A 19,032-nucleotide genomic window follows, 5' to 3' on the forward strand; every position below is an offset into this window, starting at 1 on the left:
AAAAAGAACAAATATGTTTTCAAATATATATCAAATTCATTATTTTCTGACTTTCTTATAAACTGTGACTTTTTGTCCAGTGAAATTTTGTCCTACTGTTATCAAATTTTTAATTGTGACTTTTTGTCCTGTGTCTTTTTGTCCTACTTTCATAAAATTTCTTATTGTGACTTTTTGTCCATGGTCATTTTGTCCGTGACCATGAATGGAGGACAAAAATCCTGTGACTTTCTGTCCTCCATTCATACAGTACAAGGACTAAGCCCGTTTTGAGCCCGAACTCTGTGAATACTGTGATACCATAAATATAGAAAAGAGGTCTAACTCTGACCCAGATAAAAAAACAAACTACCCACTCGCTTCAAATGTCTAACAAGAGTACCACAAACGGTACAATATACGCCCGTCGGACAGTAAAATTCAACCCGGAAGCATATTGTGCACTCTGAATTGATACAACACACATTCTGAATAGAAAAAAAGTGGGTCATGGTGCACCAATCCATCTGACATGTGAACTGATTATGTATTTCTCTGAGAATGAGATTCTGACAAAATGTCGGTGCAATGATGGTAAAAAGTCCAGGAAACCATTTGATCTACTTTAAGCCCTGAAGTAGGTCATGGTGCACCAATTAAGTTGAAATGTGAACTGATTATGTATTTCTCTGAAAGGGAGATTGTGACTAAATTTCAGAGCAATACCTGTGACCATGATAAAAAAAAATATCTTGAAAACTGTTTGACCTACTTCTACCCCTAAAGTACTGTAGGTCATAGTGCGCCAATTCAGCTGAAATGCTAACTGCACTTGTCTTCCTCCGCGAGGAAGCCTTCGACTTAAATATCAGGGCAATATCTGTATCCGTAATGTAAAAAGCCTGGAAACTGTTTGACCTATTTTCAGCCCAAAAGTAGGTCAAAGATGGACAAATCCAGCTGAAATGCAAACTGAACTTGAATTCCACTGAAAGGAAGGCTGTGACTAATTTCAGCGCAATATCTGTACATGTATTAGTAATGGAAAAAAGCCCAGAAAACTGTTTAACCTATATTTTCCAAAGAGTAGGTCAAGGATGGACCAATCCAGCTGAAATGCAAACTGAATTTGTATTCCTCCAAGAGGAAGCCTTTGACTAAATATCAGGGCAACATCTGTATCCATAATGAAACAAGAGTCACCTTGGCTCATATTTAAAGATTTTTCCTATATATTCGCATGCAAAACTTTGATCCTTATTGTGACCCCAACCTACTACCGGGGGCCATGATTTTTTTCAAAATTGAATCTGAACTATGTCAGGAAGTTTTCATGTGAATGTAAACTTTTCTGGCCCAATGATTTTTCAGAAGATTTTAAATGATTCACCCTATATACTTGTATGTAAAAATTTATCCCCTATTGTCGCCTCATCTTACACCCCGGGAGCCATGATTTTAACAAACTTGAATCTGCACTATGTCAGGAAGCTTTCATGTAAATCTCAGCTTTTCTGGCTCAGTGGTTCTTGAGAAGATTTTCCCTATATATTTGTATGTAAAACTTTGATCCCCTATTGTGGCCCTATCCTGTCCCCCGGGGCCATGATTTGAACAAACTTGAATTTGCATTATGTTAGGAAGCTTTCATGTAAACTCAGCTTTTCTGGCTCACTAGTTCTTGAGAAGATTTTAAAAGATTTTTCCTATATATTTGTATGTAAAACTTTGATCCCCTATTGTGGCCCCATCCAACCCCCGGGGGCCATGATTATAACAAACTTGAATCTGCACTATGTCAGGAAGCTTTCGTGTAGATTTAAGCTTTTCTGGCCTAGTGCTTCTTAGGAAGATTTTTTAATGACCCCACCCTATTTTGGTATTTTTGTGATTATCTCCCCCTTGAAAGGGATATGGCCCTTCATTTGAACAAACTTGAAAGCCCTTCACCCAAGGATGCTTTTGACCAAGTTTGGTTGAAATTGGTCCAGTGGGTTCTGGAGAAGTCAAAAATGTAAAAAGTTTACAGACAGACGGAAAGACGACGGACAACAGGCGATCAGAAAAGCTCACTTGAGCTTTCAGCTCAGGTGAGCTAGAGAAAAAAAAAAGCCGGGAAAACTGTTTGACCTACTTTTAGTCCTCATGTACAGACCCTGAAGCGTACTACTACACCACTTGCACAGAACGGTACGAAACGATTCTTGCACGGAACATTGAATGGTTTGCACGAAACGCTGAACGATCTGCACGGAACGGTGAACGGTTTGCACGAAACGCTTTGCACGAAACGCTGACCACTTTGTAAGCGTGGCTTGCACGATTTGTGAACGTTCTGCACGAAACGGTAGGCGTGGCCTCTACGCTTGGGTTTTTTCGGTATTATTTGGTCCAAATAGTTTCAATATAATTGCAGTATTCTAGATATTAAAAAAAGGTTGAGAAAGAAATGATAATGATTCATTTTAAAATGATTGCTTATGTACGACGCGGTAAATTTCATTTTTGCTTATTAGATCAATAAATTAAGAACACGTTGGAATGAAAAGAAATGAATTCTTTTTTTAATGTCGGAAATAAAAGAAAAATATGCAAAAGTTATATCGTCACGAAATAATGATTGATCAAATTTTATTGATTCATTGTTCTATCAAATTCATTGAAACTTAATATGAAATGGTCGCGTATGTTTCGCTATTTGTGTACATTCATTCTTAGTGGCGTTAAAATACATTTGCAATTTGTATATTCCAGTACGTGAGTGAAAACAGATAAAATGATTTAAAGAAATTTCTCGTCAGGAAAGATTGAAATATCTTTGGGCGGGGAGAGGGTTGTGAATGCTAGGCATGACCTGCACGCTTTGATGTTTTTTCAGCATTATTTGTTTCATCCTGTGGTTAGTTTAAACAAGGAATACTTTAATGACTTACGAACACGTTGGAATAAAAGGAAATAATAATAATACCATATTTATATAGCACCCTTTTCATACACTATGTACGCTCAAAGGTGCTTTACAATGCATATATACCTTACAACAAAATGTTATACATATAATACATAGAAAATAAATAAAACATTAAAAAGCAATGATATAAAAGGCGTTATCACATGTGGGCAGTCCGTAGCTGTACCTATCCTGATTGTACATATAATTTTTTTATTTTTTAAATGAATATGTTTTAACTTTTTTTTTCCTTTTTGAAATGAATATTTTTTAACATCGGAAATAAAGGAAAAAGATGCATAATTTGTTTCGTAATAGAATATTTATTATTCAACTTTATTTATTCATTGCTCTATTAAATTCATTGAAAAAGTCGCGTCTGCATCGCTATTTTGTACATTCAATCTGAGTGCCGTTAAAACACGTGTGCAATTTGTATTTCCAGGCCTCTTTTCAAAGACAGATCTTGAATAAACCTATACATTTTTACACAAATGTATGACAACAGATAAAATTATTTTAAAAATTCTCGTAAGACTGGAACATATTCTCGGGCGGGAGCAGGGATGCATCTAGACAAAGAATTAGCCAGTCGATAAGAACCTGTCACTTTGGATAAGAAGGGAAAATACAAAACAAAAAGGAAACAATCAAAATATGATTGAAATAGATTGAGAAATAAATCATACAAATGAATAAAAAAAAAGAAAGACTAATTACAGTGATGATCAACATATATGCGAGCGGATCTAACATCCAATTTTAATTAGATTGTTGCATTTGCCTCAATTTTAAACCTATAAAAAAACTGCATTCATTATTGTGAGACAAAAGATATAAACACCTCTTTTATCATATTTCCGTGACTTGCCCCCGCCGATTTTCACACCTTCTGTACGAATTTTAATTTCAAATACACGGATTAGCTGACCTCTATTTTGGTAAAAAAAAAAAAAAAAAAAAAAAAAAAAAGACCTTGGAATTTGAGTAGAATATACAAGTTATACACATGTCGGTCTTTGCATTATGCAGACAGTTCCGATAAACAATTTTGATGAAAATATCCTTTATTTAAAAAGAGAAACTTGATCATACAAATGTAACAAGAGAAATGAATTGTTCCAATATACAAATAAAAAAAAAAATAAAGAGATAAAGAGGGCAGATATACATGTCTCTGCACTTGCTAGAAACTACCAAGGGTGTGAAAATGGTTTCGGATTTTGGTCTGTCTGGTGGTTTTATAATAAACTGTTTTCTTTCGATTATTTGCAGATTTTTACTATTGAAATAATTGGTTAAATTCCGAACAATGTTTACCTGTCCTACATCCCATGCCGAAATGACTTGCACGGTCTGTACGTTTTTAAGGGCGTGGTTTGAACGATCTGCACGTTTCCATGGGCGTGGTTTGAACGATCTGCACGTTTCTATGGGCTTGGCTTGATCCTGCACGGAACGATTCTTGCACGAAACGATTTGCACGGAACGGTGAATCGAACGGTCTGCACAAAACGCTGAACAGTCTGCACGGAACGGTGAACGATTTGCACGAAACGCTGAACGGTCTGCACGGAACGAAACGCTTTGGAGGTGTAGTAGCACGCTTCGGGGTCTGTAGGTCATGGACGGACGGACCAATCCAGCTGAAATGCAAACTGAACTTGCATTCCTCTGAAAAGAAGCTTATGTGTAAATTTCAGGCCAATATCTATATCTGTAACGGAAAAAAAAAAGCTCCGGAAAACTGTTTGACCTAATTATAGCTCTAAAGTAGGTCAAGGATGGACCAATCCAACTGAAATGCAAAATCGCTCTTACAATTCTTGAGGGAGATATTGTGACCAAATTTCAAAATTGTACATGCATCCGTTACGAAAAAAAGTCCAGAAAACATGAGCGCGGACGACCAGCCAGCCAGCACCATAACATAAAACGTCCCATCTAATGACGTGCATATAAAAAATCAGAAACAATGTGCGGTATGCATAATTTGCCGATCTCCTTGCATAGGTCAATGTTTTAACTACTTGCATACATTTCAAGCCACAGGTTATTAAAATAACAGAGATATACGTCATCGTTCTGTCGATTTAACGTGTTTATTTTTACTAGGTCACCGGGTAGATTCTCGACTATGACAACAGCGAAATTAAGACTAGTGTGGAAGATTTCAGACTTATCAATTAAAATTTCACATCAAATATACGCTGTTTGTTTCACTCGAGAAGGGATCGGTTGATTGTATATTGTTTAACATCCCTCTCGAGAATATTTCATTCATATGGAGACGTCACCATTGCCAGAGAAGGCGTAGCCGTATTCCAACAGATCCGTTCGATAGTAAAACAAAACAGTTGTTGTCCGAGGATGCAGTCTATAACTGTTTCATTATACACCTTCATTTTTAGGTTGTTTGTTGACTGAACTTTTTTAAACAATTCAGAGTGATTGCGAAAATTTATTAACGTATCCGTCATTACGTAAACAAAACAGAAAGACCGAAAATCACGTGACTTGCGTAGCCAATAGAAATGGAGCAGACTATTACTGGTACTGTTGACCTGTCAATAGACCACGGGTGTGAGAGTTGATTTAACAGTTAAAATGTTTGTTTTAAATTAGTTTTATACAGAAAAAAACATGAAGGTGTATAACTGCACAATTTATTGTTTGATCAAACAAAACATGTTTAAAATAGTAACGACTGTTTCTTTGCCAAGTACCCGACATTAGAAGAAAGTTACAGGCCTTTTGGCTTTGGCATGATAAAAAATTCTCATTCCTACAGCCTTGAGCATCATGCATAGGTCAAAATCTATGCCTCTTCACCTACAGCTGATGGCATCCTATGAATATGCAGGAAAGATTCTTGAATGGGACATAAACACAAACTAATAAACTTTTTAATTTTAAACATTAACCTGAATGGAAGATGTTGCCCTCTATCTAAATTAAGGAAAAATGTAAATTTCATTTCACTTTTTAATACAGGAATTCAATAGTTTGAATTTATAATATAAGCAGTGATATAGTACTGTTAGACCAATACCACTCAGGAGTTGCCTACTACAAGCAAGCTCTTAACTCGTGCACTTGTTAAGTGACACTCAATCTACTTTATATACAAAATATAAGTGAAATTTAATTACCTTATATACATTTATACCCATTAAACAAAAACAGTACAGATTCTGGTGAAATAGAACATTTTTTTTGTTTTCATTGTAAAATATTAAGATATAATACATTTCTGGAGACACTACCACAAGGTATATAAATGTACATAAAGACAAGTAAGCCAGTGGGATTTGAATATTGACATGTTTCATATTCCAGGGACCAAATTACTTTTCATAAATGCACATGTACATAAATAATCATAATCACATGTATCCATGCTAACATTAAAACCAGTAGATGAAAATCATCTAGCAGAGAGGTATGACACCCCAACATATAATATACATCAGTCATAAAATTCAATAGGTCAAAATAATCACAAGAAATTATTTTCAATACAGTAAAAACAATAAATTCCAGAGATATTCAGATTCAGTCATTCTGACCACAAATTAAAGATTGTCAAAAGACCAAAACTTCGAACAGAACATATACTGATGTCTGATTTAAGAAAAGAAAATTTCCCAACACCAGGAACCCCTACAACAATCTTAAGTTGAAGTGCGTAATGTCTTCTCTTTCAACTTGTAATTCATATAACATAAGGCATTTTTTTTAATTCCATGAACATTTTGCATTAGAGGCAAGTTTCAAACAAAGATCTATTAGTCACAAACAATTACTAATTAGAAATTATCATGAAATGGTGTTAAATGTATAGTGTGTGTTTGATAATCATTTAATGATTGGCACCTCAAAAATATTCATAAAACCACAACCCATATATATCTCCCCTCCCCCCTCGCGGCATTAATATCTACGCACATTTCATGTGAAATAATTCATTATTTATTGAAATTCCCTTTAAATGTGGGTGCACCTTTTAAAAGGACTTTCCGACCCTCATTTCTTTATACCTGTTAAAATGCCACTTTTAGTAATCAACTCCAGATATACACACATGAAAAGCTGCAAAACCTCCACTACATCTACCACAAGTTACTTAGTTTTTCAGTGCTACCACTCAAATGTAACATGGACAAAAAAATTATGATGCATTGGAAACATCAGACTTCCAACACTATTTATTCAACACAGATATTTTAAAACATAGGACCCAATATTCACATGGCATAAAATCAGGACCCAATATTCACATGGCATAAAATAACGTTCTTTTCACACCCAGTGAATGTCAATATATTGCCTATCTAAACTATATTTATATTGTGTTCAGAAAAAAAAAGTATGTTTCCCTGGGATCAACATCACCAAACAGGCTCATAGAAGATGTAGTTCTCAGAAAATGGAAAGGTCAGATGAAGTGACCTTTACATGAACATCCTTAAGTTGTGTCTTAAAAAACACCCATGCAAGACAAAAGATGATTTTAACATGCATACTGATGCAGCAGGAATGTCAGTGTGACAAATGGTGATACTTTTCACCCCACAAATCAAAAATACCAATTTATGAAAATCGGCACACTCAAGAAATTTCTACACTAACACGAGTAGACTGGTCATTTGTTGTCAGGTGACTATACATAGAAGTGTATGAAAAAACACAGATATATGAAAGACAGGAGTTTATGAACTGATATACATACATCTACATTAGTGGACGTTACGCCATACCTTATATTTTTTCTACTCTTCATAGGAGATTTAATGTATTCATGCTTAACAATTTAATCGAACTGAAATCCAAATGTAGCCAGTTTTTTTGCATGGAACTTTAATACTGAGCATGGATTTACAATCAGAAATTTTCAGGGGAAAAATTATGCATTCATTCCATGCCAATTATTCCTGACAAAATATGTGGTTACAAAGTAATGTATTTTACGACACCAAAGAATCACTGTGAATGCATGCCTAATAAAATATATGTCCCACATTTTCCCCTCTTGATTTGTTTTAGCCTATTTGCTGAAAGCGGCTATCACGGCCCACATGAGTTCATTTGCACTCTCCTTCATGCTTTCAGCGTCAAATTCAAGGTCCAATAACTCTCTTACACGCTTCATCGCTACTTCATAATCATCATCTGATAATGGAGCGAAGGCATTTTCTAGGACATCCGAGGCATGAGCCAGATAAATGAGGGAAAGCATTCTTCTGTCCATCTTCTGTGGATTATTTGTCCAGCGACTTAACACTGATTCCTGCACTTTTTTAATAAGTTTTTGCTTGATACCACCATCAGTAAGTGGATGTGTTGTCATATCAAACAATAAAAAGTTCTGTTTCTCAGTGGTGCACACGCCTTTCTCCACTAAATTCTTGGCTAATCTTTCACGTACATTTCTCAATTGGTACCTTAGTTTAAGAGGATTCCATGTTTCACCTGGATTATAAAATGACTATGTTAAACATTCTGGTCAGCAATTTTAAAATTCATGTTTACAATTACTTTAAGTCCTATTAATACACATATTTAAGTATATTCTGACAAAATACAATAACTTTTGATTCACTGAAATATGAAATTAAAAAAAAAAATGTGTGTACCACTGAGATATTCAATCCAACTCTGCACAGTTTCAGCTGGTTCTGTTTCTTTAATATGCTTCAGTGCTTCATCCAGTAAAACATCTCCTGTTGGATTAGAGGATTTTAAGAGGACTTTACGGTTCAGAAGACTCCGTCTACGCATGCCAGCTTTTTCCAATTCAAGTCTTCCTCGGAGAGCAAGTTCTATCAAAATGCAGCCCCGTAAGCCTGATGAAATGCAGTCATTCCAAAATGATGTGTATCCCTAAAATGATAACATATTAGTTGTATTTCTATTAGGTCATACATGTAAATACAATTAAAAACAAGATGTGTTTGTTAAACACAAATGCCCCCATATGGCCAAACTCCAATGTTAAGGACAAAATAGAAAAGCAAATATTTATTTTGTAAATTTTCCATTTGCCAGGTGGGCAACTTGAACCGTAATTTTAATTCGCCCATTCGGAAATTTAGTCCCAAATGGTGAGCGGGCAACTGTTAATTTTGAACCCTATTGAAAGGTTTGCAACAAGACTTGGACATTTTTACCACACAATTATAAGTCATGTCTGGAAAGTTACTATCAGCTTCGACTGGTTCTACCAATTAATGTGCACTTAAGTAACACTGCTTTTCACTTCAAATCAGTTAGTTGACTATCAAACTAAATCTGTATCACTATTAATGCTGTATGACTTACCGTCTAAGTATGTAATTTCCATAAAATGAACCATCACTTATTTTTCCGTTCAAATGAAGACTTCTATGGCGCAATATTTTATCTCCCAAAATTGAAGAGTTCCTATAGTTTGTTTTTTAAATTAGCGAAGTGCAAGTAGGTATGTAGAGATACAATGTATCAGTATAAACTAGATAAAGCAGACTATAGGAACTCTTCAATTCCAGGAGATAAAATATTGTGCTATGGAAGTCTTCATTTGAACGGAAATTTTAGTGCCCATTTTCATTTTGGGATTTCTATACCTAGACGGTAAGCAATACAAAATTAATAGGGATAGAGAGTTTGTTTGATAGTCAAATCACTTATTTGAAGCGAACAGCAGTGTTGAATAAGTACACACTAATTGCTACAACTGGCCGAAGCTGAAAGTAAATTTCCAGACATGAATTATGAAGGACTGCTCTGAGATTCGGTGAAGGCGTCAGTCAAAATATTCAGCCCAGCCAAATCTCAGCCAAGATTATCAATTCTACAGAAACAAATCGCATCATGTTGAGTGCGTGTCGCACTTATTTAGCGTTGCGCGGAATTTGCCATTATTTACAATAACAAGAGGCCCATGAGCCACATCGCTCACCGGAGTCACCTTGACGCATATTTAAAGATTTTCCCTATATATTTGCATGTAAAACTGATCCCTATTGTGGCCCCATCAAACCCCTGTGGGAGGGGGGGGGGGGGTGGTTTTAACAAACTTGAATTTGCACTATGTCAGGAAGCTTTCATTTAAATCTCTGCATTTCTGGCTCAGTGGTTCTTGAGAAGAAGATTTTTCCTGTATATCTGTATGTAAAACTTTGATCCCCTATTGTGGCCCAATCCTATCCTCGGGGGCCATGATTTTAACAAATTTCAATCTGCACTATGTTAGGAAGCTTTTGTGTAAATTTCCACTTTCTTGGCCCAGTAGTTTTTGAGAAGAAGATTTTTAAAGATTTTCCCTATATATTTGTTTGCAAAACATTGATCCCCCGTTGTGACCCCATCCTACCCCCGGGGGCCATGATATTAACAAACTTAAATCTGCACTATGTCAGGAAGCTTTCATGTGAATATCAGTTTTTCTGGCTCAGTGGTTCTTGAGAAGATTTTTCAACATTTTCCCATTATATTTGTCGGTCTATGCGAAAGTTTTTTGGACCACACAGAATGAAGGGGTGTATAAAAATGTGAAAACACAGAACCAAGGAAATCTTATTATACTATAGTAATACTATCTTTAGTAGGCCTAACAGCTTTTCTTTTACAGGGGATTGCTCCTGCATAATACTTTTGACGGTCCACGCGGTTTTAATCACATTCATTTACATATTTGGATTTGTGCGATACTTTTTACTTATAACAAACATTTAAATGACTCCACGTCAAAATAGTAAAGCTCAAAACCGGACACTGAGACATCGGACATTCCGGTTCGGTGTAGAAAATGACACATCAGACCTGAGGCACTGTACATCGGTCAGGTCCGACGTCTTTCGCATAGACCAATTTGTTTGTAAAACTTTGATCCCCTATTGTGGCCCCATCCAACCCCCAGGGGTCATGATTTTTTTAAAAAACTTGAATCTGCACTATGTTTGGAAGCTTTCATGTAAATTTCAGCTTTTCTGGCCCAGTGTCTCTTGAGAAGAAGATTTATAAATGACCCCACCCTATTTTGACATTTTTTTTATTATTTCCCCTTTGAAAGGGACATGGCCCTTCATTTGAACAAACGTGAAAGCCCTTCACCCAAGGATGCTTTTGGCCAAGTTTGGTTGAAATTGGCCCATTGGGTTCTGGAGAAGAAGTCGAAAATGTAAAAAGTTTACAGACAGACAGATGACGTACAACAGGCGATCAGAAAAGCTCACTTGAGCTTTCAGCTCAGGTGAGCTAAAAACGCCAAAACACCTGTTTATGGTAATGTTTACTTGCTCGTTAAAGAGGAAGAATCATGTTTTAGCGAGAATATTCCACTACGGAGGAAGTGTTCCCAACCTCATACATGCCAACTTTCCCCGATTTGTGCGGGATTCTCCCGATTTGAAGCAACTGAAAAGGCAAATCCTGATATCCCGATTGGGATTGCAAAAATACCCCAAAATCCCGATTTTCTAAAAATATCTCCCATTTTACGACAACAAACCCCCCCATTTCCAACCGAAATTTGAAATCCCGCGTCATTTCTGAACTGGCCAATCAGAAATCGGGACAATAGTCAGCCATTGCTGTTTACCTGTGTCGTAATGGTATCGGGGTGGTGTAATTTAACTGGTCTGCCTGTGTCGGGGTGCTTATTGGACAGTGCGAAGCATGTTTTGATAGTAATTAATCGGGACATATCCTTTACACAAACGTGAATGACAACCACCAAACAATCGGACATTCCCGATTTTTGCCTCTCGCTGACAGCATCCAAAATTTGCAATAAGGTACGTCAAAGATATATTTTTTCCAACTATAATAATATAGGCTATCCAAATATATCCGTCTATAGCAATGTATTATATAGTCTATATAGTGTAGTATTCAATAAATAGACTTTGTGATGCGTAATTCACACAAGTCTGTACTGAATTTTATGTTTAGCAAGTAGCCTTAATTTACAAGTAAAATCGTATATTTTGATGTGTTTTTTTCCCCTGGTAATTATTTCAGATGTCATGGGTGCAAAGGTTTTGTTCGCAAACTTCATAGCAGGGCAGATCACTACTTTTCTGGTTGCAATGCAGATTATTCCACCGGACTCTGCAAGCCCATGTATACAGACAAGCAAGATCGCCTTTGTAGTCGTACCTAAATGCATGTGATTGTGCTTTAATTTTAAATTTTGATATATAGACCAGCCAATGTTTATTGTATGTTGTAAAAGGATGCAACTTTAAGTATTATTTGATAATATGTATGTGACTTGTTAGAGAGGATTTTTTGCTGAATAGATGATTTTAATAAAATATTATTTTATGTATATCTTTCAAAGTTTATTTTTTATATATATAGTTAAGGGTACCTGTAAAGTGAGAAACGAAATCGAAACGAAACGAAATCTACCGAAACGAAACGAAACCCACCGAAACGAAACGAAACCTACCGAAACGAAACCGATTGTATAATCGAACTATTTTAATTATAATAATTAAAAATGGTTCTCAGGCCCCTGTTAAAGTTTACACATATAAATAAAATTCGCCTCCCCTTTGATGTAGGCTTTCGGCTTGACTGATACAAAGTTTTAAAAGTTGGAGGGGGGGGGGGGGGGTGGTAAGCACAAAGCACATAAATACCATGTGCAATTAGCTTCGGATCCATAAATTTCAGAACGGGAGGTTACAGTCTCACAGGTCAGAGGTCTGGGGAAACACACTAAACGAGGGATGGGGTCGTTGGCGTTGGATCCGCTTTTGGGCATAAATACATGTTTCAGTATTTTTGTTTTAAAGACAAATATATGTATACATGTGGATATTGTGTATTTGTATGTAGTATATCAAACGGTGGATTCTGAATATGTCCTCCCGTTCTCTTTGTGATTTCTGCTTAAAATTCCCTTGTTCATAAGCCTTTTCAGTTTACAAAATGCCGACCTCCTCCTAATAATATTGCATTAAAAAAAAATCCGTTTTCCGTCCCGTTTTCAATTCCCCGTCTTAGCAACACCCCAAATGTCAATCTCTCACCAGAGGGCGTATTACGCTACGCTACAACGATAACTCTGGGTAGACATTGCCCAAATGTATAGAGTTTTTCCATTATTGAAAGTACTCGCACCTCATCAGTTAGAGATAAAATAAGAGGTTAAGAGCTCTTCCTGCTTTCAATTTTCTCAGACACCAGCTTCTTCAAACAATGTATCTATGCCCAAAGGCGGATCCAACGTCGGCAACCCCACCCCTCGTATAGTGTGTTTCCCCAGATCTCTGAGACTGTAACCCTCGGTTCTGAAATTTATGGATCCGAAACTAATTGTACATGTCATTTAATCAACTACGGATATGTACTTTTGTGCTTACCCCCCCCCCCCCCCCCCCCCCCCCCCTTCCAACTTTTAAAACTTTGTAACAGTCAAGCCGAAAGCCTACATCAAAGGGGTGGCGAATTTTATTTATATGTTGTAACTTTCACAGGGGCCTAAGATACCATTTTTAATTATTATAATTAAAAGAGTTCGATTATACAATCTGTTTCGTTACGTTTTGGTAGGTTTTGTTTCGTTTCGGTGGGTTTCGTTTCGGTAGGTTTCGTTTCGCACTTTACAGGTACCCTATAGTTAATGGTCAAACACACCTGATGTTGTGTTAATATATGATACATTTACAATGATTTCATTGGTATTTTATTTGAAAAGACAAATATTTATTTTCATGGTAAAATGAATTTTGAGCTTTGAAAAAAAGTCGTCGCGCGCAAAATCCCCCATGGGTATTTTTAAAAGTTGGCATGTATGCAACCTGTTCAATATAAAACCCTGCGAGAAAACTAAAATGAGCTGTTTGTTTAAATTCAACCTGATCAAAGCATGAGCATTACAAAATATGTACATACATGTAGCTGCGACCGATCAAACGGTAGCACCGTCAACATATTATATACATTCAGAGGAAATTCGAGAGGCAATATTTGTAATCGTTCTTTCTTTCTTTTAATTTTCGTTGCGTTTTCTTGTAACTAATGTAATATATGCAAGTGATTTGCACCTCTCTGTCCTTGAGTCCAAGTAGAAGAATTTCCTCCATGAGAGTCAATCTTGTTTCCTTAGAGTCGTGGTCTTCTTCTTCATCTGGGGTATATCCCTCATCGTCCCTCTCCTCTACTCCTCCATCAGCTCCGACACTCTGGACAGTGGCCGTTTTACGTTGAACGAGACCACTCGATCTTTGTGTGATGGACATTATGTATAAATAACGGGCTTTTTTTTACCAGTTCAGACCAGTGTTTACGTTAAACTCGTCTTTCTTGCAAAATGGCCGACTAGGAGTTGACGTAAACACGGATATGCGAACGAGATTTAGAAATATATTTTAATGAAATGTTTAATGCTTATATATTATTAAAATAAAAATGATTTATAAAGAATTAAATCATATTTAGAGTCTAATATTTACATATTTACAAAAAAAGAGAAGAATTATATAAATCTGAATCAGACTAAGTGGAAGAAATAAATCCGGATTGCGTTTTACCCGCCCAGCGGGCTTTAGAAATACACGTATCCTGTAAATATTGTAAATGCATGAATTCTATGTCTATTGTATTGTATATAATTAACAGATAAAAAATATCTTTTGAAAAGAAAACTATTTTAAAAATTCCAGTACAACTGGGATATTAGTATATACTGGAAAATGTAAACACACAAAATTGAAACTTACAGCGCAGCATTCTCTTCCCAGAGTTCCGTGCGCTCCTCGTACTACACCTCTGTGAACGGCTTTTTACAGAAATCTTGTAAAAGTTTCTATTATCCAACATTTATGTTTTGGACTAAATATTTAGTCATATTATGATATGTTGTTGGTGCAATTAAATTGGCTGCGCTTCAAAAACCGATCATATTTTGCAGGTAGAAAGGTGATAATTTTCTCGTTTCATTCATATATAACATGTACCATTTACTTGTTGCTGATATTGAGAAAATAACGTTAGAATATTACATTGTTTTAACTCTGACGCTATCTTCCGACGGTCGCTTTTTCGGAACGACGTCATCGACCTTATAGGATTTACCGTACCCTGATTCTTCTAGAATATTTTTCTAAAAGTTACAATTTTAACTTTTTATATAAAAATATTCATTGAGATCAAAGACTATTGAAAACTGGCATATTATGGAAAATACATTATTCATTTACATGTAACTTTATCGTGGCCATAGACATTTTGCGGAAGAATCTTGTGTTAATTAGAGTGAGGAAAATAATGCGTGTATTTGTCAAAAATTGTTGAGTAGAACGCAATCATATTTTCGAAGGTGCTGTTCAATATCCTCCTATTCAAATGAAATGTGGAAAATAAAATGGCTCTTGAATTTTTTCTTTCTTTCTTTTTGGTCATAAATATAAACAATTCGATTAAAAACGTCGATTAAGTCGGATAAAATTACTTGTTATGCCATGTACACCAAGGACTATATAACAGGTCTGCTTACATGTGTATGCAATATACATGTTACAGTATATACGAATAAAATATGTCTGCCTGCTGTGGGTATTTACAAAATATATTGAATAAAGTGTGGTAAATGTACATGTACTAAACGATACAAATTTATGTTGCATGAATGGGATATCATTTTCTTGGGTACAGCAAAACACGTCAAGTAATATACATGTAACTTCAGATGGTATATTTCATATAGCAAATGTATTTAAAAACCTCACAAAAATGTGTCCGTGTTTGTATCTTTACATTCCCCTAAATGGTCAACAAAGAGTAGTTCCAACTCTCTCTCTCTCTCTCTCTCTCTCTCTCTCTCTCTCTCTCTCTCTCCATATAGTGTTCATCTTTGATAAATGAAAATTACATCAGTCGGTGGGCATGTCATTGTATGAACCGACATTCAGTCTAAATCTAGAACGGACTCTGGGAAGTTGTTTGAGTACATGTATAGACAATGTGGTATATTTAACTGCTTTTCCCTGGCACTTATTTTCATATGCGAATAAGGATATATTGAGTGAACCCCTCCCCCCTCCCCCCCATTCTTGATAGTAGTATTGAATGAGAAAAAAATAGGCTTAAATTATGAATTGAACCCATGTAGCGAAGGATACCCCCCCCCCCCCCCCCCCCCCCCCCCCCCGACGATTTAAGAATTGGAAGATCAGGCAGAAAGTTGTTTGGTTTTTTTTCATTTGCTAATTAACTACCAACTTATCCTTCGACTCCCCCCCCCCCCCCCCCCCCCCCCCCCCCCCCGATAAATGATGCTACGTGTCTGTTTCCAAGAGACGGTATATGTAACTACAAGAGACCTTTTTTAAAAATGAATTTGATAAATATCATGCATGTATTTTCGTTTTACAATGTGCGGGCCAGGCCTATCCAGAACACCTTGACGTGAGAGAGAGAGAGACAGAGAAGTGTCTATATCACCTTACGGTTATACTCCAGTTTTCCTAATCATAGAGCCCCGTACGTCAATACATATATAAACTTTTAGTAACCATCATCACAACACATATATTATATATTTTATAAGATTGATAAAAGTTGAAGTGTCATCTGGCTGGTCAAGATGTTCCCACAGCAAGGAAATGGTCGACATCACCACCACCCCCGTCCCCCAAAATGGAGGGGCAACCCCTCCTCGATACTACGGTGTCTGAATATTTATATCTATACATGTATATATACACATGTACATTCTGCCCAATTACCTTTGTTATATATATGTGTACCTGTAAATGTGCATCTATTATACAGGCCCGTAGGAAGCAATTTCACTTTGGGGGGGGGGGGGGGGGGGGGGGGGGACACCACACCAAAGTAATTTACGACAAAAAAGTGATATCGACAAAACCATTACTAAAATGATAACTGCATAAATATGTGTAAGCATTGATGTGTACGTCATGTGCATACATCTAATTATGTACATAGAATCTAATTAGTTTCCCAGAAAACCCCTCAACTTTAATTTTAAGTTTTGTTTGTTGTTTTTTTTGGAGGGGGTGTTAAGGATTTTTTAAAATCTTTTTTTGTTGTTGTTGTTGTTGATATCTTTATCATTTTGTTATCAATCATTTCTGAGTCATAAGGTATTTAGTACTCGGTAAACTTTCCAAAAATCGCCAGTCTGTTTTCACTTTCACTTACGAACTCCTCAACTATTTTTTCTGGATTCAGTTCATCAGTCTCATTTTTATGAACATGCAATAAAAGCAAATTGTTTGTTCGTATTAATTTTGGCTCATTGTTGATCTCAGTGATGTTTTCAATCTTTTGAAGGCGCTGAATGAGCGCTCACTGGTAGCGTTAGTTGCAGGAAGTACCAAAATTAGTTTGAGAATTTTGAGGATCTCGGCAAACAGACTTTTTTCATTTGAATGTCTGAAAAATTCAACCACACTTGGTATATTTGGCGTAAAGTCTTTTGGCAAAACAGTCTTTCACATTATAAGCTGGCAGTGAAGATCCTTTGGCTTCAAATCTGTATCATATAGGGTCGTGACAAAATTGAATTCTTCTTCAAACGTTTGACTTGTGCAAGCCTTAATTACGAGGTTTTCAAGATTAACATAAGCGTTGTAACCTGGTTGGTCAAATCTAGATTTTATGCCAGCTAAAAGCAGATCTAATGCCTCGTAGAAATCTTTCCTATACATATCTGCACACGATGAAAAAGTATGTGCTGCTGTCCCATCATCAAGTTTACGAGGAATTTTGCGTTTTCTAGGAAGAACAGGATCATCGATGTTCATCTGTTTTGCTTTTTCAACAACTTCCTCGTAAAACTGAGTGAAGATTGTCTCATCTCGGAGACTTTGCAAAGCACTCATTGTCGTTGATGCCATTTTTTCACCATCAATCGCCGAGAGATTTGGAACCTGCAGAGCCCTTGCCAAATTATCACTATAACGTAAAAGTTTTTCACTCAGTAAACACCCAAAGAAGAAATCAAACCTGCACATATAAGCAGCCACTCCCCTAATTCTGTTTCTCATTTCTGCCTCACGCACGTATTGGAGGCTTTCATCCCAAACATTTCTTAGAATTTCATAGTTTGACAAAATGCTCAAAAATGTGTCGGCTTTTATTGTCCATCTTCTGGGACACAAAACCCTTATTCCCGCTGACGTTTTCTCTAGATTTTGGGCATTTTTTAATGTATTGAAAATCATCTCCCTTCTTGGAGATTCTTTAATCAACTTTGTTATATCCTTTGCAATGTCCAGTGTGACTCTAAGCAACTTACATCCCTTAATAGAATCACTGCAAGCTAGGTTAAGAGCATGACCATAACAGTGTATGTAAAGGGCTCTGGGTTCAAGTGCATGAATTTGTGTTGTAACACCTGTCTTTGAACCAGTCATTGAAGACAACTGAATCTTCATAAAAAAAAATGTCAAATTTGCACAACAGGTGCCCGTTTCATTCATCAATAGTATACCCCATGCACATAGCGATCGGAGCAAGATAACTGACGTAACTGGTGATTTACTTCCCCTGGGGACTACCGTGATTTCTGCCTGTTTCATCAGTGAAGTATGAGGCGCGTGTGGTACTTTTTAAATTGAAATAACTTTGTATAAAATCAAGATATTTCCGCAAAAATGGTTTCATTAGAAAGAAGAATGATGAAATTTGCTATTTCAATCACTTATTAATCCTAAATTTATTTATACATTTTTTTAAATTGCTAATTATTTCAAATTTCATATGAGTGAGATCTTTGGTTTTGTGAAAATTTTCGGTACTATAATGGAATCTGCATCTGGTCAATTTGGTATCCTAGAAGAGCCCGTTAATTACGCTTAACAGATTAAACCAAGTTGATACTCACGGGTGATTAGTGTTTCAGATAATGGCCCGCTAATCTGTCAGGGGTTGTGCGTATTTAGCCTTTCTTCAAAGCAGGGGTAACACATTAAGAAGAAATGTTAAAACAAATAAATAAGACTAAAGTCTGACTGGATAATATGACGTTTTAAAACGTGTACATAAATCATACAGAAATCATCCATGTAACTGTTCATTACAATTTTTTTTTTAGCTAAAGTTTTAACTTTGATTATATTTCACAATGTATGCCCAGACGG

General features: G+C 36.1%; 1 protein-coding gene across 1 annotated transcript; it reads right to left on the reverse strand.

Annotated features, from left to right (window-relative positions):
• Window positions 1–5,900: 5,900 nt before the first annotated feature.
• On the reverse strand, window positions 5,901–14,270 carry LOC125649741 (Golgi phosphoprotein 3 homolog sauron-like). The gene is made up of 3 exons (XM_048877465.2): window positions 13,969–14,270; window positions 8,566–8,812; window positions 5,901–8,401 (listed from the first exon to the last, which is right to left on the reverse strand). The coding sequence occupies exons 1-3, from the start codon at window positions 14,161–14,163 to the stop codon at window positions 7,977–7,979; spliced, it is 867 nt and encodes a 288-aa protein (XP_048733422.2). The 5' UTR covers window positions 14,164–14,270; the 3' UTR covers window positions 5,901–7,976.
• Between the last annotated feature and the right edge of the window lie 4,762 nt (window positions 14,271–19,032).

Source organism: Ostrea edulis, chromosome 5 (assembly GCF_947568905.1).
Source record: "Ostrea edulis chromosome 5, xbOstEdul1.1, whole genome shotgun sequence".
Classification (NCBI taxonomy): domain Eukaryota; kingdom Metazoa; phylum Mollusca; class Bivalvia; order Ostreida; family Ostreidae; genus Ostrea; species Ostrea edulis.

Bases quoted from the DNA above. Each gene is read 5' to 3' on its own strand.
- LOC125649741 (XM_048877465.2), bottom strand. From the start codon at position 14,163: ATGTCCATCACACAAAGATCGAGTGGTCTCGTTCAACGTAAAACGGCC. The intron at 8,813-13,968 runs GTGCAAATCACT...TTATCATTTTAG, and splicing joins TTGGACTCAAGGACAGAGAG to GGATACACATCATTTTGGAA. The intron at 8,402-8,565 runs GTACACACATTT...TTTATAATCCAG, and splicing joins TTGGATTGAATATCTCAGTG to GTGAAACATGGAATCCTCTT.